Source organism: Herpailurus yagouaroundi, unplaced genomic scaffold (genome assembly GCF_014898765.1).
Source record: "Herpailurus yagouaroundi ecotype Mexico unplaced genomic scaffold, PumYag 187, whole genome shotgun sequence".
In the NCBI taxonomy this organism is placed as follows: Eukaryota; Metazoa; Chordata; class Mammalia; order Carnivora; family Felidae; genus Herpailurus; species Herpailurus yagouaroundi.
The window spans coordinates 33,796,865-33,822,521 of NW_024412418.1; the positions used below are offsets into that span (position 1 = coordinate 33,796,865).

At 35.8% G+C, this 25,657-nt stretch overlaps 1 protein-coding gene across 17 annotated transcripts in view; it reads left to right on the plus strand.

The window, feature by feature from the left end:
- The window catches only part of SOX6 (SRY-box transcription factor 6), a 626,712-nt gene that overhangs the window by 492,572 nt on the left and 108,483 nt on the right, over window positions 1–25,657 (plus strand). For 9 of the 17 annotated variants that reach the window (XM_040495726.1, XM_040495729.1, XM_040495727.1 and 6 more), the window contains 3 exons: window positions 3,121–3,244; window positions 14,251–14,330; window positions 15,811–15,933. In XM_040495726.1, the coding sequence (XP_040351660.1) occupies window positions 3,121–3,244; window positions 14,251–14,330; window positions 15,811–15,933 (327 nt within the window). The remainder of the gene's footprint in view (window positions 1–3,120; window positions 3,245–14,250; window positions 14,331–15,810; window positions 15,934–25,657) is intronic. The other 8 variants (XM_040495733.1, XM_040495738.1, XM_040495735.1 and 5 more) reach the window with 3 other exon arrangements.

Genomic DNA, 25,657 nt, shown 5'->3' on the forward strand with positions numbered 1-25,657 from the left:
TTACAACTTATGTTAATGTGAAACACCTACAGCTCTTTGGCATTGACATTGACCTTAGACGGTTTAGTTAGTCATCTCACGTATGTAGCTAGTTACAAAAGAAATATCTTCATGCACCAAGATTCAAGAATTAAGGTCTGATGCTTAATTGCCATTGATCCCCTTATGTTGTCTCATGATCTGAAGAGCTTGGGCACCAATGTAGAAGTAAAATTATATTTTTATCCTAAGATGCTGTTTAATGAATAACACTAACATTCCCAAATTGCATCTTCAGATGATCCTTGTAATCCCACCTCTTCTATTTTATGGTTTTCTAGATACTTGGGATGGGATAATGCTCTGTGTGGCCTACTGTCTGCTAAGAACATGACAAGCCTCTCCCTGTCAAATTGAATTATTTAGTTGGTTCATATTTTCTTTTCTGAAGTAGAGTTATGGGTAAGAGTCACTGTTTCTTGTGTGTGTGTGTGTGTGTGTGTGTGTGTGTGTCTGTGTGTGTGTCTGTGTGTGTGTGTGTTTTAGTAATTTGATAATTTTCTAGAACAGAATATGCAAACTGCATATGAAAAAAAGGAGGGCTCTTACATTTACTGAGTGCCTATTATGTGCCAGTCACTGTGCCACAAGTGTTACTTTTCTGGTCTATTGAATCCTCACAATAACCATGTAAGATAATATCATTAGCTTTTAGATGAGGAGATAGACTCAGGAAGGTTAAGTAACTGTTCATGATCACACAGCCAAGGAAATGGCAGTGTATAGATTTAAGCTCAGATAAGATTGATAACAAAGCTTCTGTAGGCATCGTAGATTCTGAACAAATATGTGGTAAATGAATGAATAAAGCAATGAGTACATCACGTTATCTTCCTAATGCTGAATTTGAAACAATCTGGATCATAGAGTTGGAAAGGCTCTCTAGGTCATTATCTAGTCAGGGGTTTAGTTATGTTTATCCTTTAAAGGATCCCTAACACGTGGGTATACAGCCTTTACTTGACTACCTCTAGGGAATATGACACACGCGACTCTTTAATCAGAATGATTGTTGAATAAGTCATTATTGGAAAATTCTTCTCTACATTAAACTCCCCTAAAATCCCTTTCTTAAGTCTAGTTCTGCCCTTTGTAACTGCTCAGACTTAATCTGATTCTTTTGCCATATGAAGATAGCCTTGTATCTTTTCTCTCCCAAGCTAAATAGCTCCTTTTTTTCAGCTGCCTCTCAAGATCCGTAGCACATAATAATAACTTAATAAATGTTCGTTACAAAGAAGGAAAGAATAAATAAATATGATCGCTAGACCTTTCACTTGTTCCCCTTTAAAGCATCAAGCATCTGTGCTATGTTCTAGGTACATGCTAGGAACCATATTTCTAGAAGAAAATGAAACGATTTCCTTTGATGTGCTCTTGCACTGAACAGTCCTACCAAAAAGACCGTGTTTTATTTTCTGACATAGAACAGTGCCCTCATCTTTGACATCTCAGGTTTGCATCAGGTCACAGCAAGCTTGAGTTGAACAGCCAACCTAGTGCTTTTCTTCAGGGTTAAAGGCAAGACCTGGGCACAAGGGGATCAGCTCCAATTTACGCAGGCTAAGTTTGTACTCTAACATACAAAACTCGGGCTTACCTCAGCTAAAATGGTAGAAATAGCTGCCCAAAGCTAGTTTCTTTCACGCCCCACTGGCAAGGTAGTAATTGCACAAAGACCTTTTTATTATAAGTTGATTTTCCTGAGAAATGAATTCAGAAAAATACTGTAAAGTGTTTATTTTTTGCTTGCCCTTTATTAACCCACATCTTAGGGCTTTCCCTAGAGAAAAGCTGTTGGTAAATGAAACCTCTTAGACCCACACAGAAGCATTTTTGCACCATGTCCCTGGCTGTGGAGGGAACAGGGACAGGACAAGGCAAGTTGGCGCTATGTAAACAGGGTCATCAGCCAGTGTATGGAATTTTGCCTAAAGAGAAGATTTAAGAATTTAAATGGGGGAAGGGTTTGGGGTTGGTAGAATTACTGGTAAGTGTTTGTATCTTAAACAGGATATAATGCAGCTCTTTTATACTAGTAAAGAGCCCAAAGACCCAGTTTGAACTTAAAGAGCATCTCTGTTAGTACATCCTAGTTTTGATCTTTAAATAACAAAAGTCCTATAGTTCAACCTATGAAATCAGGCACTAAAAGCCAGGGCAGTACCTTACTGTGATGCTATACTGGAATCAGGGTAGCATGTGTAGAGTAGAAAAAAAGGAGCTAGGAAATTAAAATGTGATTTCACAGGCATGATTTTGTCATAGCTCTTATTTTCTTTATATGGAACACAAATACAGATATAGAGTGAAGATTTTCTATTTTGCATTTTTGTGCTCTTTGATACATTTATTGAGGTCAAATGAAATTTGATATAGTAGGATTTATTATGAAATGCTCTCTGAATACAACTCCATAATTACTGAGCTACATGGTAGTGCATAAAGCTGTAAAACTGCTAAGCCAGACAAGCAATTTATATGTTACATCAAGGTGTGTATGGCAAAGAATATTAGTTTAATTGGGAGCCAAGATGTAGTAGCCTTAAATCTAAAGAGCTATATGTTTAACATAATGCGGTAAGGCTTTGAAATAAGATACCTAAACTGGGGAGATAAAGCATTTGGAATATATAACAATTAGACATTATTTTCTGACCAAGAGATACTAAACGCTGTTTTCCAAATAAAGGGCAGACAGAATGCAAAGCAGGTCAAAGGGCAAAACCTTTCAACATTGCACAGTGTAAGAAGCAAACTTATTTCTTCCGATTGTTTTAAGGGAAAAAAAAAAAGAAAAAAAGGAAAAGAAAAGAGTCGAGATAAAAGAAAAACCATTCACCACAATTTGGTGGAAGCAGGGATGAGGCAAATTCACGACAAGGTTGTGTCCTTGGAGTCCTAATGGGATCTAAGAACAGGGATTTGGTAACTTCTGCCTGTGTTTTCTCAGGGAGCAGCTTTGGAATGAGGTCAGAAGTGGGTGGCTGTTTGGGTACCAGCACACCAGCAGGAGTGAAAAACAAATACTTCTTGGCATACATTTGTTCTCTGTCTGATCATAGGCTCTCTTCTGTTTAGCAGGTTCAGGGTCACATGCCTCCGCTCATGATCCCAATTTTTCCACATGACCAGCGGACCCTGGCAGCAGCTGCTGCCGCCCAGCAGGGCTTCCTCTTCCCCCCTGGAATAACATACAAACCAGGTAAGTAGAGAGGAATTCAACATTCTTTTGGAAATGCTAAGATCCTCATGTTTTTGCTTAGTAGTCACAACAAACACAGGAGCATACAAAGGAACTATGAATAAAATGATCATAAAAGCTGATTTTAAAGTCAAATTAGAACCGGAAAGTTAATTGGGAAGGAGGCATGTTACTCGTTTGTTGCAAAAAAACTTTTACTTTCTCTTTTTCCACCTGGTTTGTTCTGAATTCACAGATAAAATGCTACTTTCCCTGGAGACCACAAATTTCTGTTAGCTCGCTCTCATACCTTTACTGTGAATAATTGTCTTTGGTTAAAGACACTTTCCTCCTCCTCAAGAGCTTTTATGCTCTGGGAGAGTGGTCACATACACTATAAAATGCTATTGTTGTTTGTTGTCTGATTTCTCCTGGAAGAAAAGTTAAAACTGGGCAGATTTAATTAGCTCACCACTAATAGGTAAGATTCCTTTTTGATTTTAGTTGAAATAATGAAGCATTCAGTAGTATTTTCTCATTCATCTTTAAACCTCAAAACAGGTCACATAACCTTGCAGTGAAATATGTTTTGAGATGATTTAGCAAATGTTATGATTTTTCTTTATTCCTCTGAGTTTACTGGACTCCTGGGGAATTCAATTAGGGACATAATGGTTTGAAGCTTCTTTCAGAGCCTCCTTGTAAACAGGGCTTTAAATGTTTAAAGATATGTTGCCAAAGGAATCCAATGTAAGAAGATAGTCAAGTAAATAAAGTCAACCTTAATTTCATTTGTGCATTCTTTGTAAGTGACCTCAGCTCAGAAGTAGTGACCTTGTTCTACTCATTAATAATTTCCGTGTCAAGTTCTTTTTAACATATTAACCTGATTATATTAACCACCAAATCTGAGTGCAACAAATCTGAGCGCAGCGGCTTCTTTGTGTATGGGGTGTATAAAGTGAACAAAGGCATTTTAATGTGCTTAAAGTAATAATAAAATATAAATCACTTTACTAAAATCCTCAGTAAGGAAGCTTACTACATAGCGTAAAAAACAAATCTAGTGAGGTTTCACATCTATTTTAGTTGTTTATTGCTATCGATTACTCTTTTGCATTTGGTAGATTACCATCTTCCTTGTGAGGAAAGGTAGGATGTCTGTCAAAACTCCTATCTTTCAAGGAACAGAGATGTTAAGGATTTGCTTCGCTTAAGGACTGACTTTGAAAGTGCCTCAGGTACAAATTAGCCACACCTGGTATTACCAGAGATTTTGGGATACCTGAATGAAAGAAAATTCTATTGTTCAAATTGTCAAAATTTGATTTTTCTACAGCAGGATTTTTAGAGCAAATTTTATTCCCTATGAAATTGATATCCATATTAAGGACAGGAGTATATTTTGTCAGAAAATATTTTTCTGTCAGTGGTTCAATCCTTCCCTGATGTCTCTAAGTAGTTCTGAAATATTTTTCCCCTTGACTTCCCTTGGAACATTGATGTGAGCTAAATTTACTGGTTTACCCTGAATCTGGGTAGTCATTCCTATTCCAGTCTTAGAAACCTTTTTAATGATCTGTGCAAACCCTCTGTTTAATTTCAGTGTTTCTACATTTAAAATTCTTCACGTTTAAAAATTGGGTATGAGCCTTATTTTCTACTAGACGTAACATCAGCATAGTTGACATGTTACTTACCTAATTTTGCTAAAAACAATAATGCTGTTTTTCATGGGGGAATATATTGTTACATAGTTAATGAATTTGGACCACTTTTTAAAAATTCTTCTCACACAGCATCAGTGAGATTGTAGAGAGTAAGAAGAATATGGAGATTGATGCGTCGCCTGGGTGGCTCAGTTGGTTGAGCATCTGACTCTTGATTTCAGCTCCGGTCATGATCCTAAGGTCGTGGGACCAAGCTCCACATCAGGCTCCATGCTGAGTGTGGAGCATGCTTAAGATTCTCTCTCTCTCTTTTCCTTAGCCCTCTCCCATGCTCATGCTCTCTCTAAAATGAATAATAATAATGATAAACAAATAAACAAATAAATAAAAGAAGAATATGGAGATTGGGAGAGTATTTTACGGGAGTGAGTCATCTCCATCAAACAACATATGTGCAGCATATAGTAGTGATCAGGAGTAGCAGAATTGTGTTTGATTGTGGTGGGTAAAAATGTTGGTTAAGGCAGGACAGTGGGTTTGGACTCATAGGGCAATTTTTAATCACAAGCAAGGCTGATAAAGGGTGACCCCTAAGAAAATTTTATTAACCAGAACTCTAAATTCTTTAATATTTTTGCTGATCTAGGTTTTATTGCATATACAAATTATCATTAAAAGGATTAAAACTATATGTTTTTATGTGATTAGTAGAGAAATTATGTACTCAGGAGACTTCATCTCTACAGTGTTTTTGTCATTCACATCAATTGGAGGAGTAGAGGAAGCATGTTAGACTGGAGTCTGGACTAGGAAAACTCTTTGCCCCAAACTGAGCTAAGAGAGTTTCATTTGAAATACGTGTGAAATAATGATTAATTTTTTTAGTTTATTTATTTATTTTGAGAGAGAGAGCAAGCCGGAGTGAGGCAGAGAGAGTAGGGGGAGATTGAGAGAGAGAGAATCCCAAGTAGCCTCCGCACTGTCAGTGCAGGGACCGATGTGGGGCTTGAACTCACAATCCATGAGCTCATGACCTGAGCTGAAATTGAGAGTCAGATGTTTAACAACTGGGCCACCCAGATACCCCAATGACCAACTTTTTAGAAAAGAGTAGCTCTGTCACATATAAAAGCCTTGAAATGGTGGCATAACTTTATATTTTGATCCCCTAAGCAACAAGATGAATGATCACTATCTTGGTCTTATAAATCACAAAATACATTGTTCTGTTTTTGCACCTTTTCCGCCTTCCCATAACCTGAGACAATTCCATAGTGTTTGTGCCTTCAGTTGTTTGAACAATTGTCTTGATTTCCAGAGAGCACGGGCTACCTTAGGGTGATGTTCACTGTCAAAGTTGACTGTTTCTGAATCCATTATAAGGACAGTCTAAACAAATACACTTAAGGCTATGGACCTTCTTTCCTTCAGATAATTTGACCCATCGCTCTGGGCATATCAGGGTCTCTGTATGCAATAAACACCAAACAAACTCTCCCACTTCAGTAGGTTGCTAAGGAGGCTTGTGGCCTACAGGGATTGTGCAGTCTCAGGGAAATATCTATCAGATTAATATCTGTAGACATAGCTTTATTGAGTTTTAACCTTTAATTAATTTTTTTATTGGTTCTCTAATTAGAGACGTCATTCTAGAAAGGAATTCATCAGGGCCCAGATCATACACCACAGAATTTTGGTTGTTTTGCTCTTTCACATTATGAAACTGAGAGACCAGCATTCCAGGGCAAGATAAATGCATTTAAGTACCTATATTTGAGAAAATTGAAAGATTAAGCCCCTTTCATAGCTGGTGAGGTGTATGTCAGACAGGATTGAATTGCCTGCAAAATAAAAATAATGGATATCCTCCTTCATGCACCAGGGATGGTGCAGGTGACCCATGGACTTTGTGCAGTTGGGATTTTTAAAATAATTGCTGCTAGAGCAGCCATCCTTGGCTTTCTAGGAGATTCTGGGAGTAGAATCTCTGCCTGTTCCTGCCTTCAGCACCCACTTTTTAGTTATAATATAGTAGCTAAAGCCTCCTGAATACTTACTTTATGCCAAACACTGTGCTAAGTATTTTACACAGATTATTTTATTTAATTATTACTTGAACAAGTCATTTAACCTTGCTGAGCCTCACATTTTTCTCATCTAAAAAATTTGTCCACTGCTCAGTGTGGGTGTGAAGATTAAATTTGTTAAAATGTATGAAAGTTCTTTGGAAACTCTAAAGCACTAGGTTTGGGGGTAAAATCTAAGTAAATTTAACAACACTAAACTACATCCTTATCCATTAGAAGTGTCCAAAAGTATCCCTCTGCCTGGTGACCAAAAATAATTTTACAAGTATACCTAATGCTGCTTTTAGAAAAAATTATGGTGAAATATACATAATATTTAATATTTTAACCATTTATAAATATGCAACTCAATGACATTAATATATCTGCAATGTTGTATAACCATCACCACTATCTCTACCCAAAACTTTTAATCATCTGCAACGAAAACTTTGTGTCCATTAAACAATAACTCCCCCTATTCCCCTCGTAACCTCTATTTTACTATCTTTCTCAATGAATTTGCCTATTCTAGATACTTCATGTAAGTTGAAACCAGACAATATTTGTTCTTCTATGTCTGGCTTATTTCACTAAACATAATGTGTTTAAGGTTCATCCATATTGCAAAGAGCCAGTTTTCCCAGCACTATTTGTTGAAAAGATGTTCTTTCCTCATTGAATATCCTTGTCACTCTTGTCAAAAATCAATACACCATGTATATTTCAGGGCCCTCTAATCTGTTTAATTGGTCTGTATATCTGTTCTTATGCCAGTACCATACTGTTTTAATTACTGTACCTTTGAAGTGAATTTTGAAATCAGGAATCATGAGTCTTCCAACTTTATTCCTTTTCAAGATTGTTTTGGCTATTGGGAGCCCTTACAATTCTGTATAAGTTTGAGGATTGGCTTTTCCATTTCTGTGATAAAGAGTTTTGGAATTTTGATAGATATTTCACTGCATCTGTTGATTGCTTTGGATAGTATTGATATCTTAACAATGTTAAGTCTTCCTATTGATGAACATTTCCATTTATATAAGTCTTTTAAAAATTTTCTCAGCAATGTTTTATAGCTTTCAGTGTACAAGACTTTCATGTCCTTTGTTAGATTTATTCCTAAGTATTTAATTATTTTAGATGCTATTATAAATAGAAATGGTTTCTTAATTTTCTTTTGGATTGCTTATTGCTGGTATATAGACAGACAAGTGATTTGTGTGTGTTAATCTCACAAGATTGCAACTTTTGCTAAATTTGCTTATTAGCTCCAATAGCTTTCTTGTGGATTCTTTAGAGTTCTCCATATGTAGGATCATGTCATATGCAAATAGAGATAGTTTTACCTCTTCCCTACCAATTTTGATGCCTTTTGTCCTCCCTCTTTTCCCTCACCTCCCCCCCCAAACCCCCCACCTTTTGCTTGTCTAATAGTGCTGGGTTGAACTTCCAGTATAATGCTGTATAGCTGTGAAAGCAGGCATCATTATCTCGTTCCTGATCTTAGAGGGAAAGCTTTTCAGTCTTTTGCCATTGAGTATGATGTTAGCTGTGGATTTTTCATAAATATCCTTTATCATGTTGAGGAACTTGCCCTCTACTCCTAAATTTCTAAGAGTTTTTATCCTGAAAGGGTGTTGGATTTTGTCAAATGCCTTTTCTGCATCGATTGAGATAATCATGTGAATTTCTTCCCCTTTGTTCTATTAATGTGATGTATTACATTGATTTTTTTGTGTGTTGAACCACTTTTGCATTCCTGGGATAAATCCTGCTTTGTCATGGTGAATAATCCTTTTAATGTGCTGTTGGATTCAATATGCTAATGTTTTGTTGAGAATTTTATATCTATATGTGTAAAAGATATTAGTCTGTAATTTTCTTTTCTGTGGTGTCTTACCTGGATTTGGTATCAAGGTAATATTGGCCTCATTATTGTATAGGTAGGAAGTGTTTCCTTTTCTTCAATTTTTTTAAAGGTTTTGGGAAGGATTCATGTTAATTTTTCTCAAATGTTGGAGAATTTACTAGTACAGCTATCTGGTCCAGGACTTCTCTTTGTTGAGAAGTTTTGTTTACTGACTCAATCTCTTTACTTGCTATTGGTCTGTTGAAATTTTCTATTTCTTCTTGAGTCAGTTTAGGTAATATGTGTGTTTCAAGAAATTTGTCCACCTCTTCTAGATTGTGTAACATTTCAGTATAAAATTGTTACCCAGTGCTTCTTATTAATTCCTTTGTTTCAGTTAGCATTTACTGAATACCATTTATTTATATATATATGTGGGAGTATACATGTATATGCGTGTATATGTGTATATGAATGTATGTATTCTCATTTAATTTTCTTAACAACTCTAAGATGTAGGTAGCATTATAACTATTTTTTTAAAAGAAAAAAATACTAATAGTCAAATAAGTTGATTAACTTTTCTAAGCTTTCCCGTCTAGAAATTAGTGAAGATAGAATTCAGACTGAAGTTCTCTGATTTGATATTTTATACCCTCGCAGACATGGTTTAAATGGATATGATATTAAGAAAAGTGAAACTCTTTATTTGATGTGGAAAATATGTGACTTATATGCATGAATTTATCCAAGTGACATTTTGTATTACTAGGTGTTTCCACGTCTTCCAGAATATGTAAAGCTGAGGTATATAACCACTATTGCTGGAATACTTGATTAATTAAATTTATCTACTTGAAATCAAGGCAGTATCCAAGGTTCTTCAGATTAGTAATTTATTTATTTATTTATGTATTTATTTATTTATGCATGTATCTATGTATTTATTTATTTCCGAGAGTATGCACTCACCAGCGTGAATGGGGGAGGGGCAGAGAGACAAGGAGAGAGAGAATCCCAGGCAGACTCCCAGGTCTTGAAGCCTGATGGCTGAGGGTGGTAGGGGAAACTAGATATCAAGAACTGTGAGAACATGACCTAAGCCTAAATCAAGAGTTGGATGCCTAACCCAATGAGCCACCTAGACACCCCGTAATTTCATTTTTATTTATTTATTTATTTATTGAGAGAGAGAGAGAGAGTGCATGCATGGGCAGGGAAGAGGGGCAGAGGGAGAGAGAGAATCTTAAGCATATTCCATGCTTTGTGCAGAGTCCAAGACAGGGTTCTATTGCATGACTGTGAGATCATAACCTGAGCCAAAATCGGGAGTGGGATGCTTAACCAACTGAGCTATCCAGGAGCCCTTGTAATTTCATTTTTAAGTAAGAGTGTTGAGGTCCAAGGAAAAAATATGCACATCCACGTAAACTAACCTAGTTTTTGGAGATCAAGATTATTTTAACTATGCCTTCGTTATATACAGAGGCTGTATCGTTGGTGAACTATTTTAAGGCATGAACTTTGAGTTGATATTTTAAGTTGATTTCTTGTAACAGATGGATTTATATCAGTTTATCCACATTCACTTATTTAATTGCTATTGTGACAAATTCCATGGATTTTCATATAATTGGTCAGTAGTCTGGATGTATCAATAAAATAAGTGAAGAAATTAAGATTGATTCTTAATTCTTATCTTCTTTAAAGGTATGAAAAACAATTCACATGTTCTTAGAAAATGCCCTGGGATCAAGACTTTTCTCATTATTGATCTATTGTTTGGTGAATAGAGGAGAAATTTAGCAAGACCAATAAGAGCATGGTGATCTCCACAATAGATACTGTTACCCATACCATTTTTTTTTTATTTTTGTCCAGAACAAATTGATGGTGCCATTTTATTTTTAGGATTTCTAACTGTGTCATTCATTACCTGCTAATTTTTCCTGCAGTATGATGCCTCACAGAGATAAATGCAGATTGATGATGGAATTCTTTCAGAATATAGAGGAGTTGTAATATTTCGCTATTCTGAATATGGACATCCAGTCAAGATGCAAAGTGGCATGTCCAAGTCTGGACTGGTGGTTGTGATTGAAATATTTCCCTATTGTAGCAAGAATGAGGATAACTTGTAAAAGTGGGATCTACCTATCAGTTGTTTGGAAACTCAAATAATTTACCATTATCCTATGATACCACCACACAATAATCTTTAAGGTAGTTAGGGGTGTGTGGTGTATTTTTCTTCTGTATCGGAGGGTGGAAAATGAAGTTTGAGACTTTGAGCCAATTACTGAAGAGTCCTTGAATCTTGTCTTCTAGGTTATGTATTTTTTCCTCTCGACTCCTTCCAACCTCTCCAAGTGATTTCTTCAGTAGGTTAATTCTGAAGTTAATATCCCAGGAGACCTTGTCGTTCTGAAGAATCAAAGTAAATGGACAGGATTTTACCCATGAGAGTTTTGACTCTTTCATAAAAGTGAAATCTGTATTTGAATTACAGAAACTAGGAATATTCTTGCAGGAGATAGCATGAGTCTAATGGGTCCTAGGTTCTTAGTATAAGTTCTGCCTTCTCCTGTGTTTAAGTTTTAATAAGTTTTGGCTACATTTCACTTTCCTTGAATTTTTTTTAAAAAATGTACTTTCTCTCATTCGTGGACTCTTGCTGTAGAGCTGGTTTGGTTCTGAAGGAATGTTGTCTATTGTGATAAGTGAAACTAATGTCAGGCACATTTTCCATAGGTTTTATTTGTTCTGTAATCTTCAGATGAAAATCGTCAGTTGCAAATTCTAGAAGGCTGGAAAGATGAATTTACAGAATGGGCATGATTTGCCAGATTGGCTCTTAGAGGTTGTCTTTTTTATGCTGGAGGTAGCAAGGGCCAGATTATAGTAGTACCTAAAGCCAACCTGTTCCAACAGGTTTCATCTTCCTTTGTACAAATTTAAAAAGAATGGATCCTCACGCAAGCATTTCAAATCCAGAGACAAATTTGAAAAAAATTGCTACAACATGTTGACTGATTCCTTGCCAAGTCAGCCACTGAGAACTTTTACTTGACCGACTCTTACAAAGAGAAAATTAAGGGGTGGGGGTGAAGCACATAACTTTGTTATTAAAAAATTAAACTTTGCAATACCCTAAATCCCTCTCCCTCTTAACATTTTTTCTCTGCTACTTTTAACCCCCTGCTCTTCCTCCCCCTTATCTTCTCCCTCTCCTGCCTTTCCCTTTTTCTCTTTCTTCTAATCATTCTCTGTAATGTGCTCTGTTGCTCTAATGTATTCATTTTTACTTTTAGTATCGATACAGTGATGTGTTCTGGAGAAATAGCTTTCCAAAGATTATATTCAGATATACAGATTCAAACCGGCAGAAAGGTTAAGAACATTTTTAAAATATGCTTGTCAGCAGTGGAAAGAAAGCTGTTTGTAGCCAGCAGGTGAGCTGGAGAGTACTACAGGGTGTGGTAGAGATAGTAATAAATTAACTGGCAAGCCAAAAACTATAAAAAAAAATCAGCTATTTCATAGCATAGAAGCATGACAGCTATGAAAAAAGGAGTGCCCCAGGGAATTCTTTTAGAGTTTGATTTTTTTAAATATGTTTGACATGAAAAATGTTTTAGTACAAATAAAGCAACTGGTATTAAACTTACAGGGAGGGGGGTTGTGGTTTAGAGTTAGTATGAATAATGCATGATATTTAAAGAAAGAACAGCTCTAAAATGTTCCGGGAGGCAGTCCATGTTGATGGTTGGAATGGCGATTTTTTTTCTCCTATTTTTGAAGCATCATTAATTCAGTATCGTTTTGTGATTTTTTTTTTGAACCTGATAAGATATCAACTAAAGAAATACTATTTGACTTAAATTAGGACATTCTTTCTTCAGATAATTTAGTTTAAATATCAAGAAGATCAGCAGAATTATTTAAGCATAAAGCAACAGTCATTTACTATAAAAAATAATTTGGCCTAGTTATCCTTTTTAAAAAGCTCATGTAGCCCTGCAAACCAAAATCAGCCTCATGGAAGGGGAAAAACAAGATCAGATATTTTGAACATTACTCCATAGGAGACCAGCACAATATAGTGTGAGTGAATGCATTGTAGCAGTGCTCCATATGCAATCAGAAGCCAATTGTTACTGGACTGTGTACAAGCACACACTGTGCTCAATGGTCTGATGAGGTATTATGGATATGATGCAAAGAGACTGTGTAGATTAGAAGCTCACAATTTGTTAAAAGTGAAAGCAACTTAACATTTACATTGGGCCAGCTGAGTAGCACTTCATGTGGCAAGCAGGATGAGTTCCAGGGAACCGGGAGCGCCAGGAAGGCTCCAGGTATCAGTGTCCATGCAGAAAAAAGAGATTTTATTGCTTTCCAATTGACTACCTTTATTACTGTGATTCTTTCTACACTCTCTCTTCATTATTACATTCAGCTTTCGGTGTGGAAAAGTTCATGCAAAACAGCATGATTATTACAAATGTCAAAAATGTGTGGAGGAACAGCCTATTAAAATATAGCCTAGAGATAGTACATAACACTGACTTTAAATAAGTAGCTGCAGCCAAAGTGATACTCCATTAAATCACTGATATTGTGTAATTTATCCACAAGTATTAATTTTGACTTCAGTTACCACTATCACAATACATTCTTCATTACTTTCTCTTGGTTCTTCACGTCACTGCACACAGTCTGTGTTCTCAGGTCACAGAAAGTATTTTATTGCCCTTCTCAGGAGTGGTATGGAGTAAGACATTAAGATATAGCCTTGATCTCAGCTGGACCGTGTTCAATCTCTACCAGACCTTTAGTACAAATATCCCATGTAGAATATGGTTTCCACTCTCTTTGCGATACCAGGCACTTCATAGAATGTTGGCAGATAAGATTAGCTTCCTACTCACCCCATCAAACAAAAGACGTTGCATCTTTAAAATTTTTTTTCTTTATTTTTTTTTAAGATAAAATTTGGGGCTATGGACAGTCAATAGCTCATAATCTTTTTTGGACTCTAATACTCTGCCTTGTCTACCAAGCCAAAACTTTTTGTTGTTCTAACATAAAAACCTTAATACTTTCTCAGTGAACTGTCAGCCTGGCTTTAAGATATTTTTTTACTCTTAAAAAAATGATGTATTACAAGATTTGTAATGGAGTGAACATGCTTGAATTGCACATTTAATTTTTTTAACATCACATTCATGTTTTGCCAGTTTGCCTACCAGCTATCTGTTAACAAAAAGTTCCAAGGCAACACTGCAAGTCTATGCCCAACTAAGCCTTTTGTTTCTGCAGATGTTTGGGCTTAGAGCAATGTTGTAAAGCTCAGGCAATCCAAGAACCATGTTTGTACTTGTCTGCTGCTATTCCCTGTGCATTGTCTAAACCTGTATGCATTGTTCTTTCCGACAGGTGATAACTACCCTGTACAGTTCATTTCATCAACAATGGCAGCTGCTGCTACTTCTGGACTCAGCCCTTTACAGCTCCAGGTAAGTGACAGAAGAAAAAACTGTGGGATACAAGCCAGTTCCTTAGTGGAAAACTGCTAACCAGCTGTATGCTAAATAATGGCCTGAGTGTTAAAAAATTTTTAAGCATAGCCTAGAAGGATTAACACCTTGTGTACTTACTGTACTGAAAATAGGAGAGGAAACTGCCAATTTCAGTATTTTTAAAGGAAAAATGATATTATGACTTAGTACTATGTATTTTCTATCAAGTGAGTTAATGGTTTTACAAATTTTTATTGCTGGTTGCTATTGGATATGTCAGCTTTTTCCTTATCAATTTTCCATCCATGTCTCCATTTATGTCCTGACTATCTTTTACACATAAACATCAAAGCAGAAAACACTGTTGGGTATTTTATTTCTTGTAGCTTACAGAATAGGGAGTTATTATCAAATTACCTTAACTATTTGGTAATATGTAAACATACTGCTCTAGAAATGTGTACTCTCATTCTCATTTTTATCTTCATGCCAAGTTGAAAGTCTGGGCATGGTATCTGACCAAGTTCTGGATTAGGGTTCTTTACTTATATGCCAAGCTTGTGAAGAAAGTGTTTTGGAAGGTGGATAAAAAAACATTTGTACTTTATCTTCTTCACAGTAAAGTGAGGGGTTTACAACAGGACCAGGTGATCTTTACATCCTTCTAACACTGCTGTTTTAATGGGACGTTGACTTTAAATATGAATACATATTTTAACAAAAACAAACAATGATATCATTGAAATAATGGTTAAACTTTCAGTATTTGAACATTTAGAAAATACATGATAGTGAAGAACTTGAATTTCAGTACAGTGGAAAGTTTAAAGATAGTCTTTTATTCTTTTAATTTACTCTGATTATTTTTGAATTTTCTTACCAGGAATAGCATCTGGCTAGGCATTTTTTTTTCTTCTTTGCTATTCCCTATATGGCTTGGATATAAGAGATGCGCAAATATTTTACCATGAGAAAACATCATTGTGAGCATTTTAAACTAGGTCTGCAAATAAATAATTTTTGCAGTTGTCTGAGTTTTTGTCATAAGCCTCATCCTGTAAGCCTTGCTGATGTTACCTATTATGGATAGCCTACCAGAGCTAGGAATTTTGCCTAACAGTATCAGCAACCCACCTCTCTTCCAAAACTTTACCTTCCCCACTGCTAACACTGGAACTGCAGTTAGAAAAACCTAAACGGAAACCTCACTTGTAATAAACCTAATCTGTTTCTCCTTTTCCCATAGCTATGCTATAGAATGTCTTCTTGAGTCAGAGGCAGAAGTATGAAACCAGTACCATTGCTTGGTCCTATAACAAAGTTCCTATGAAAGAGAGTGTCTTGGTCCTAAGCCTTCTACTTTCTATTCTTTGGTGTGGTCAGTACCCTGGATTTAGAAATATGTGTTCTGTTTCATGAGTTCTGACAGTATGTTTTGTCTTTTTTTTTTTTTTTTTCTGAATATGCTACTAAACAGAAGGGTCATGTCTCCCACCCACAAATTAACCCAAGGCTAAAGGGCCTAAGTGACCGTTTTGGCAGGAGTTTGGACACCTTTGAACATGGTGGTGGCCACTCTTACAACCACAAACAGATTGAGGTATGAATGCTTCCATTGGTGCTTCATTGGGTGGGGGACTGGATTGTTCAGTCATATTCTAGGCATTTTTCTTTTTTTAAGTGGCAAACACTCAACCTAAACACTGAAATGTGACCTTTCCCTTTTTCTTATTCCTGAGGAGGCTCATTTTTGCTCCTTTTCTTTTAAAGAAAAAGGCAAGGCCCAGACCAATGCCCCTAATGACCTAGGTTGTTTATTGCTATATATTTAGGCAAATTCTTTACAAGTGCCTTCAAAACCACTGCCCTTTCCCTTACTTTTTTGTTCCTCTTAAGTATAGTGTAGTATAGAGTTTAAAAATACTTAAACATTTAAAAAATCTCATCTGACCATATAACATGCTGCAAAGTTGATAAAATATAATTCTGCTTGTATAGACAAAACAACAGAGGCTCAGAGAGACCAAGGCTGCACAATATTCCCGGAGTTAGAGTTAGTACCTAGGATTTCTGACTCTGTCTAATTCAAGTTTCCAAATTTTGTTTTCTCTGGCTGAGGTAGGGCTGGGTGTCTGGGCCTGACTGGTTGCTTTTTGCCCCATTGACTTCTGTTGTGTCCCTTTCATATTTAACTTCCAATAAAGCTCTTGGTTGTTTTTGTGGGATATTCTTACCACCTGGAGAAGATGGTTTTTATGGCTATTTTGAAAACCAAACCCTTTTCTGCCATAGGTGTCTAGTCCTTCTTTATAATTTCATGCTTGATTTCTTATATCACTGGAGTTCCTCTCCAGGATTATCAGCTACTGAAGGGTTGCCAGTTATCTGTTTGAATCACACACACACACACACACACACACACACACACACACACACACACATACACACATACATGCAAACGCACACACACCGCACATACACACATGCATACACACACACATACACACACACACAAATTGAGACAGGCTGCTCAGACTGAAACACACTATAACTTACTAGGTTAGATCTAATACTAAATTTTATATTCTAACCTAGGATGGGAAACTCAACTCAAAAAAAAAGAAAAGAAAAGAAAAAAATTACATCTAGCAAAGTGACGTATAAATGCAAGTCCTATTGGCTCTGGCAGTCTATATGTATCAAATACTATATAATAAATAGAGTATCCCTTTGGCATTATCTTCTCTGCTGCTTATGAATCTGTATTTTTGAAAAATAATAGAGAAGGCTCACTCCTAAGAAGAAAAAAGAAGACAAGATCAAAAGCCACCTTGGAAGTAGCCTGAGGAAGAGTTCCCAAGTTTGTGGCCTGCCTTCCTCTTTCCCTTTCACTTTGATATAAGAAGTATATGGGGGGGTTCCCACCCAGACATGACCAGGCATATACAGTCAAAGTATCTGCTATCTTCTATAGAGTAAGAAGGGATTTCTTCTGTAAGGCTTTCTTTTGGCTATAGAGAAGGGGCTGTATTTCTGGACATTCTGAAGATCTACCAGGCATGGGATTGCTAAAATGGAGAGATAACTGCATATTAGGGACAAGACTTTCTGTGTGATGACAGTTAACAAGCTTACCCACTCAGGACAGATAGTTTGTTAAATGTTTAAGTGCTTGGATGAATGTGAAAGCAGGTGGTCCTGGCTCAAATTCAAGACTTCCTCCCTTTGACTTTTATTTTCGCTTGAGGTGTTGAGATCTAGCCCAGCAGCCTTTTTCTGGTAGCAGTTTGCTACCCAATCACTTCTTTTGCTAATTTTTCACTTAGATTGACTTCTCTCCCTGACACCATCACCGACCCCCGGTGCTGTCAAATCTGGCTTCTGTTGGGTTTCTGGAAATTATGATGTCATGTATATGAGTGCCAGAATTATGTAGTTCTGTAGCAATGCTGATCTAGAAGCACAACCTCTGCCATATGCCTGTCACTTTCATTAGGATAAATAGAGCCCCTTCGTGCAGGACCTCCTCAGACTTTGCCAACTTTGCCCATTTGAAAGTTTTCTGGATTTTTTTTATTATTCTCACTCTGTTTCTTTGCTTTCATTTTTTGCACCTTCCCCCCTGCCCCCCTGCATGTCAGGAAACTCCTGCTCTGTTTGCTTATATGGTACACTGGTGAGAAAAGGCTGACCTTGTTTAAAAGGCAAGTTTCCCAAATTTGTCTGGTATGAGTATCACATGTTTATTGGGACACCCACAAAAAGCACAGTAGACACACATATCTAAGCTACTCCAGACATTTAACATTTTAAATATTAAGCAAAAGTAGAGAGAATATTTAACAGTATCTGCTTTATTGATTTTGAAGTCTGCTTTCTTTTCTAATTCTCCCTTCCTTTGACAAGCAAAAATGTTACAACCCTGTTACCAATCATGGTTATGATAGACTGTTGATACTAAGGAAACATTACAATTATGTTAACTGGTTTTATTTCTAAACAGAGATTCTTAGGAAGAAAAGCCCATAACATATGCATGCCACCATCACCCTACCTCACCACTTTCGTATACATCTGGCTGCATTGCTCAGAACTGGTCCTCTCTACCTGATGTCACAGCTAATTTGTTCTTCGAAGGTTGTCACTTTTAACATTAATGAGCCTGGATAAATTTTAACAGCATTTATAGTTCTAGACGGAAAGCCTGAAATTTTCTTATCAAGTATAAAAAAGGTATTTAAAGTGGAAAGACCCTCCTTACATTAGCATATTACAGTTTTCTTTCTTTCTTTAAAATAAGGAAGATACAGGAAAGACTTTTCTTTTTTTTCCTTTCTTTTCTTTTCTTTGTCTTTTTCTTTCTTTTTTTTTTTTTTTTTTTTTTGGTCCTCTGTGCTGATCTAAGGCATGGTTTTCTCTGCCTCAGGGGCACAATATTAGGAGAGAGAAGGCCGAAGAATGCTATTTTTAGTTGAACAGTTCAGCAGATGGAGGCATGAATACTCATATATCTGAAGGTTGAGGGGCTTGAACCATTAATTTTGATAATGTATTTAACCCTGGGAACAATCAGAAACTGTAACTCTAAGGTTACAGTGCTTTTGACCTTTAGAGAACAGAGGGCACTTGCTACAGTAAACAATATATTATATTGCTACTTATTCCAATTCTCTACCCGTATAAATTTCAGGACCAGTTGCCATTTGCTTTCCTCAGCTATGTTAGCATTGGTCCTTCAAGTACATCAAAAAGAATGTTAAGGGAGGGGGACCAGTATAATGAGGCAGTCATGTAAATATGGCCTTTAAATAGCTAAGATGTTAAATTGTTTCTGAAGAAATATTATCTCAGAATCTAAGCTCTGAGTTACTTCTTTTTTTTCCTTAATGAAAAAGTGGTTTTAATGTATCAATTAATTATATGTGGTTACTTTCAATATGATAGATCCTTAAAAGTAATTTTATTTTGTTTTGTTTTTAATTGGGAGTAATGTTGCTTCATAGATGTAGCTTATGTTAAATACAATCCCTACCATATCGTGCAAAGTGATACACCTGTCTCATGCCTTCTTATTAAATGATGCATGCTTCTCTTTAGCAAATACAGCAGTTAAATATCACACAGCTTAAGAATTTCTAATTAAAATATCTCCACATGTCAGCATATTGGTAATGTATTATTTTAATCCATTTATTTTGTTTATGAAACGGTGACATATGTTTAGATTGTGAAATATATGAGCCTTAAAAATCACTTTATTGAAGAAAATTAATTCCTACAATACTGTCTCAGTAATGTGTTCACTCACCCAGTCAGTCACTGGCAGCCCTGCCAGTCTTAATGTTGGGTAGACGCACTTACCAGTTTTATCTGCATAATGGTCTTGGAAAGAAGCAATCACAGTTCTTTTTCTTAGTGCCAAATGATGGAGTTTTTCTTTCCTTCCTTTTTTTTTCTTTCTCATTAATTCACACCTGTCCCCCCAAAACACTTTTTGTGGCTTTTTTTTAATACAATGAAGGATGGGACTGAGTATATGTATAGGGTATTCTGAAAGACCAATCAAAATTAAAAACAAGCTAGTTACCTTTTCAAAGTTAGACATAGTAATTTGTTTGTCAGCAGGGATATGTTTGGGTCAGCCCTGAGATAAAGTGACTGTCAGCAGTTATTCCTACAAGACAAGTAATTTCACTCAATGTATTACTGACAGATTGCTCACTTCTGTGAATCACCAGTGAAAACAAACTTAACATTGTTACAGGCAGAGTTTCTGTCTTCATTAGCCTCAGAGAATGATTTTTATCGAGCATTCAAAGCCTACCAAGCTTTAGTTGGAACATATTTTAACAGACAAATTCTTATAATGATAGTATGGGTAGTAGCCTAAAATGAAAGGAATTAAATATGAAAATTTGAAAAATATCAATATAAGTACATCTTCACTTTTATTTGATGAGCATTATGTGTACTTTAGGGGAGATTTGAGGAAAGGAGTATAATTAGAGCCTTAAAACACTAGGAAAACCTATAAATTGTAAGTTACTCTTAAATGAAACTATTAAAGTCTTGCCAAGTTTGCAAAGATGGAGGAGAACAATTGAAGTTTTTGCAGAAGTAAATGCAAACACATATTTTATTTAAATGATATTGTCAATTTTCATGCTACAAATGGAACGTGAAGAAGTACCCATCAACCTTGAGAATGCTCTAATTCTATTTCAGTTCCAGCCTGAATCTTTATGATATTGTATTCAGATGCTCTTCTCTGGCTCATACCCTATTTTCTTGTTTGCAGTTGTAAACATGCCTCAGTGCTTTAGAGAAACAAGAGGGTGAGTTAGTTTTTCTGGGTAAGCTTGGGAGGTTGTGACTTCTAATAGAGAGTTGAATAAAGAGTTGATTAGAGTGACCTATTACTAGCTACCCAGTGGAGAAAAAGGAATGCACTGATTCAAAGCTTGTTTTGAGGATGCCAACAATGGAGTTGTGCTTTGAGGGGAAATGCTTGCTTTTCCATTAATCAGCCTGCCCTCACCCCCTTTGACTTAAGAGTGTGATGGAACTCGGGAATACCATTACAACTGGGAGTAGATGAGCTATGGACTAATGGAATGAACTCCGCTTTGGAATCAGAATCTTGAAAGAGTTTCCACTGTTACTTGCTATGTTGTCCTATACTGTTCTCTAATTGCTTTTTTTTTTTTTTTGTAAAAGGGGGATATAATCATTTTTAAGGTTTGTTGTGAATAGTAAGTGGGATAAGGAGTCATGTATTAGATTTCCAAAAAAAAAAAAATCAGCAAAATAGGAAAACACTTTCCAACATTCCAATAAGCAGTTTTATTCCACCTTTGCTGCCTGAAGTACTTCTGAGGGGCAGCTCCAATCTACTAGAATGTAAGTCACTGCATTCAGGGATTTGGTCTCTTTTGTTTACTGTTGAATCCCCAATATTGCCTGGCATAGCATTTGGTGAAATGAATGAATTAATGAATATCATCTTTGGTTGCTATCTGGGACCCAAGTTGCTCTGAAAACATTTTTCTTGGATATGTTCAGTCAGGTGCCCTGTTTTTAGTGAGGCCCTATTTCATATAAACAGATTTTTATTTTTAGGTATGCTCTTAAAAAACACCAGGTATCAAGTGAATCTTGATGGAGGTTAAAGAAATATAGGCAGGTCAAAGAAGGGTGCAGGGTGCCTGGGTGGCTCAGTTGGTTAAGCGTCTGACTCTTGATTTTGCTCAGGTCATGATCTCATGGTTCCTGAGATCCAGCCCCACGTTGGGCTCTGTGCTGACAGCATGGAGCCTGCTTGGGATTCTCTCTATCCTTCTCTCTCTGCTCCTCCTCGCTCTTTCTCAAAAATAAATAAATAAGCTTTAAAAAAAAGAAGGGTGCAAAATATGAAGACATTTCCTAGTGTTTTGAAGTTGAACTTCTATTCAGTTGAACAGAGTAAGTTTATACCTACCCACACATTGAAACATTGGGCAAACTGGATTTTCTTTTAGAAATGTGATTTTCAGTAGGTTTTAAGGTAATGCCTAAAAGTTGAGAAAGTATGGCTTTTCTCACATCCAAGCCCTGTTAATCACTGTGTTTAAGTTATGTGATTGATGGGATGCTCAGGTGTGCTCACAGAGATGGTTTACCAGGAGCCCAGAACCTTGGAATTAGAAAATTAGTGCAGTTCTCTATCTCTCTTAATGTAAGATTTCTACCAACATGCATTTAGCTCCAGCCTCACTAATTAATCTACTCAACAGGGAGCTCCCAGTGTGTGAATACTTGTATTTAAATAGACGGCTTGTAAGATGCAATGGTTTCTAAAATAGTGACAGGTATTTTTATTCCTCTTTTTACTTTTTACCAAACTGGAGTTTCAAAGTATTGTTTGGTTGGTATCATGTATTATGTATCTGTATGTGTGTATGTTATAAGGGGCTACCTGGGAAATCAGAAAGATGGTGTGATTCAGGATACATTGGAAGGTTTGAAAGCAAAACATTCTAGTGTTTTCAGAAATGCTTCACTCCAGTTTCCAATCATAGAATAAGTCAGGATATGCAACATTTAGGAAATTTAAATCAGAAAAAGATATGGTGAAATATTTTGACATGTCAGGTAACAGAACAGACTGAGCAGGACAAAATTGTTTTTAAAAATCACCTTATTGAGGTATGATTGGCATACAAAAAGCTGCACATATTTATTACATACAATTGGATGAGTTTGGAGATAAGTACACATCCATGAAACCATATCACAAACTATGCCATAAACGTATTCATCACCCACTATTATTATTATTATTATTATTGTTATTATTATTATTACCTTGTGTGATAGGAATATATGACATAAGATCTACCATCATAGTAAGTTTTTAAGTATACAGTACAGAATTCTGAACCATATGCTCTATGCTATATAGTAGATCTCTAACTGACACTTTGTGCTCTTTGACTAATACCTCCCATTCCCTCTTCCCCCACTCCTTTCAACCCCATTCTATTCTCTACCTCTATGAGTCAGACTATTTTAGATTCCTCATGTAAGTCATATTACACAGTATTTGTTATTCTGTGTCTGGTGTATTTAATTTAGCATAATGTCCTACAAGTTCATCCACACCATCACAAATGGCAGGATTTCCTCCTTTCTTAAGGCTAAATAATATTCCATTTTATGTATATACCACATTTTCTTTATCTAGTCATCCACCAATGGGCGTTTAGGTTGCTTCCATACCTTGGCTATTGTGAATAATGCTTCAGTGAACATGGGAATGAAGATACCTCTTCGAGATCTTGATTTCAAGTCTTACATTTCAGTCTTTAATCCATTTCAAGTTAATTCTTATGTATGGTTTAAGATAGAGGTCCAATTTAATTATTTTGCATGTGGATATTCAGTTTTCCCAATACCATTTATTGAAAACTATATGTTTTGAAATTAGGAAGTGTGATAGTTCCAACTTCATTCTTGTTGAAGATTGCTGTGGCTATTCAGGGTCTTTTGTGGTTACATATGAATTTTAGGGTTTTTTTTTTCTGTTTTTGTAAAAAATGCCATTAGGATTTTGATAGGGATTGCATTGAATCTGTAGATTGCTTTGGGTAGTGTGGGTATTTTAACAATATTAATTCTTCCAATCCAAAAATATTTTAATGATATTTTAATTAAAAGAGATTGAGAAGCTACAGTTGGATGGATTCCCCTAACAGACATGCCCCAGTGGACGGACAAAACTGACCACTAGAGCTGGCACATAGTTAATACTACTCTGCCAATTTTCCTTTATCTTTTATTTGTAGAAAAGTTCATATGCTACAGATATGTATATTTGTGCAAATCCATCTAAACTGTAAATTCACAGAAATTTATAACAATTTAAGCTCTCTACACTGATTTGAAACAATCATGCTTTATTTTGACTGTTCTAGATTATTAGGATTAGGATATTAACTGGATTCTCTTACCTACCTACACACAAACTTCCAAGCCTAAATGGCACTAATAGTGGATTCTTTCCTAAATATAAATAAACCCAAAAATCTACTGTTACTCTACTGGTTGCTGTGTAGATTTAAAAAATCATTGTATATTCAATTTTTCATTGCTCCTTTATAATTGATGACATCAGTAGGGTCATCTTGAGTCAGACTGAGAGGCATTAATTTAGCTTTTTTTTTTTTTTTTTAGTTTTATAAATACCGATATCTTTATATTTATAATTATTAAATGTGAGGTTGGCCAAATATTTGCATTTCCTTTTTATACACTAAAAAATGGAGGCAAAATAGAGCCAAATAAATTTCCCAAGACCTCCTTCCTTTTGGTCATTTGGTAAATTTAGGACTTAAATCAGAATTCTTTAATTCCAGGAAACTGCACTGAGTTCATTCCTCGTTGCATATTTCTCTTATAGCACCAGCTATGATACATGTAACCAAACTTTGATGTCGTAATATATAAATTAATCTAGACTATGATCCTTGGGTACCTTATCAGTAATGTCCCTAATGCTATTGACCTTGAGCAGTATGAACTAAAACAAAAATAAATAAATGATTGATATGCATAAAAATGTTATTGCTTAAAATGTATACATGTGTTGACTATCTCAAATTCTACAAAATGCAAACATACAGTATTCATTCAAAGCCCATTTGAAATAGAGTTGTTTTTAATCTAGAATATCCGTTTTGGGGATATTTATCAAATTCTCACTCTAATTCATTTACTCATTTAAATTAAAGTAAGAATGAAGTATTACAGCTTTTCTCTTTTAATTCTTACTACTCAAAATTACACTATTGCTTTGATTATGACTGTTTCAATGTGTTATTGTATCAAAATCTAAGAGGAGCTTATAAATGATCATGCTCAGGAAATTTGGAAAAGTTTGTATGAAAATTCAAACATAACAAATTTAATCATTCAACTATTCAACAAATAATTACTCAGTGCCTATTACATGCCAAGTATTATTCTAGACCAGTGACCCTCAGTGGGAGGCAATGTTGCCCCCTAGGGTTCAGTTGACAATGGAGACAATGTTATTTGTTATGACTTGGGGATGAGGGTGGAGATACTACTGGCATCTAGTGGGTAAAGCCTTTAGGGATGCTGCCGAATATCCTACAATGGAGGGGAAAGCCCCCCACCCCAACCAACAAAAATTATCTGGTCTAAAATATCACTAGTGCTGAGTTTGAGAAAACCTGTTTTAGATATTGAGGAAATAGCAGTGAATAAAACAAAGTCCTTGCTCTCACGGAGTTTACATTCTAGTGGGGAAAGAGAAAATGCAGAAAGAAATGTATGATAAAGAGTTAGGATTGCAAATCTTACCTGTCTTAATGGAAATACCTTTCTTATCTATCTACCTATACATCTGAACCTGGATGGGCAGATTTTTAAACACAGACTTACTCGATTGTTTATCCTCAGCTTCGCTTTGGTCTTCAAGACTAAGAATTTTATTCCAGCAGTCACTTCTGGCTAGAACACTGACAATTCTCCTCAAGCTCATCTTTTCAATTGTATTAAGCACACCATATACTCTGACTTTCAGTAAAGGAATATTATTTCTGATTATAATAGTATATAAGTAAGTCTGTCTTTCAGAGTGAAGTAAGTATGAAATTTGGTGAGGACCTGGGAATGTTTGTTAGTTTTTATGGATGCTATTTATGGAGATCCCATAGGATGAGTGGAATCATTCTTGGCAGGAAACCTGTATTTGATGTGTGAATTGGATGTTAACAAAGGAAACCTGAATTTCTTTCTAAAAACAAAACAAAACAAAACAG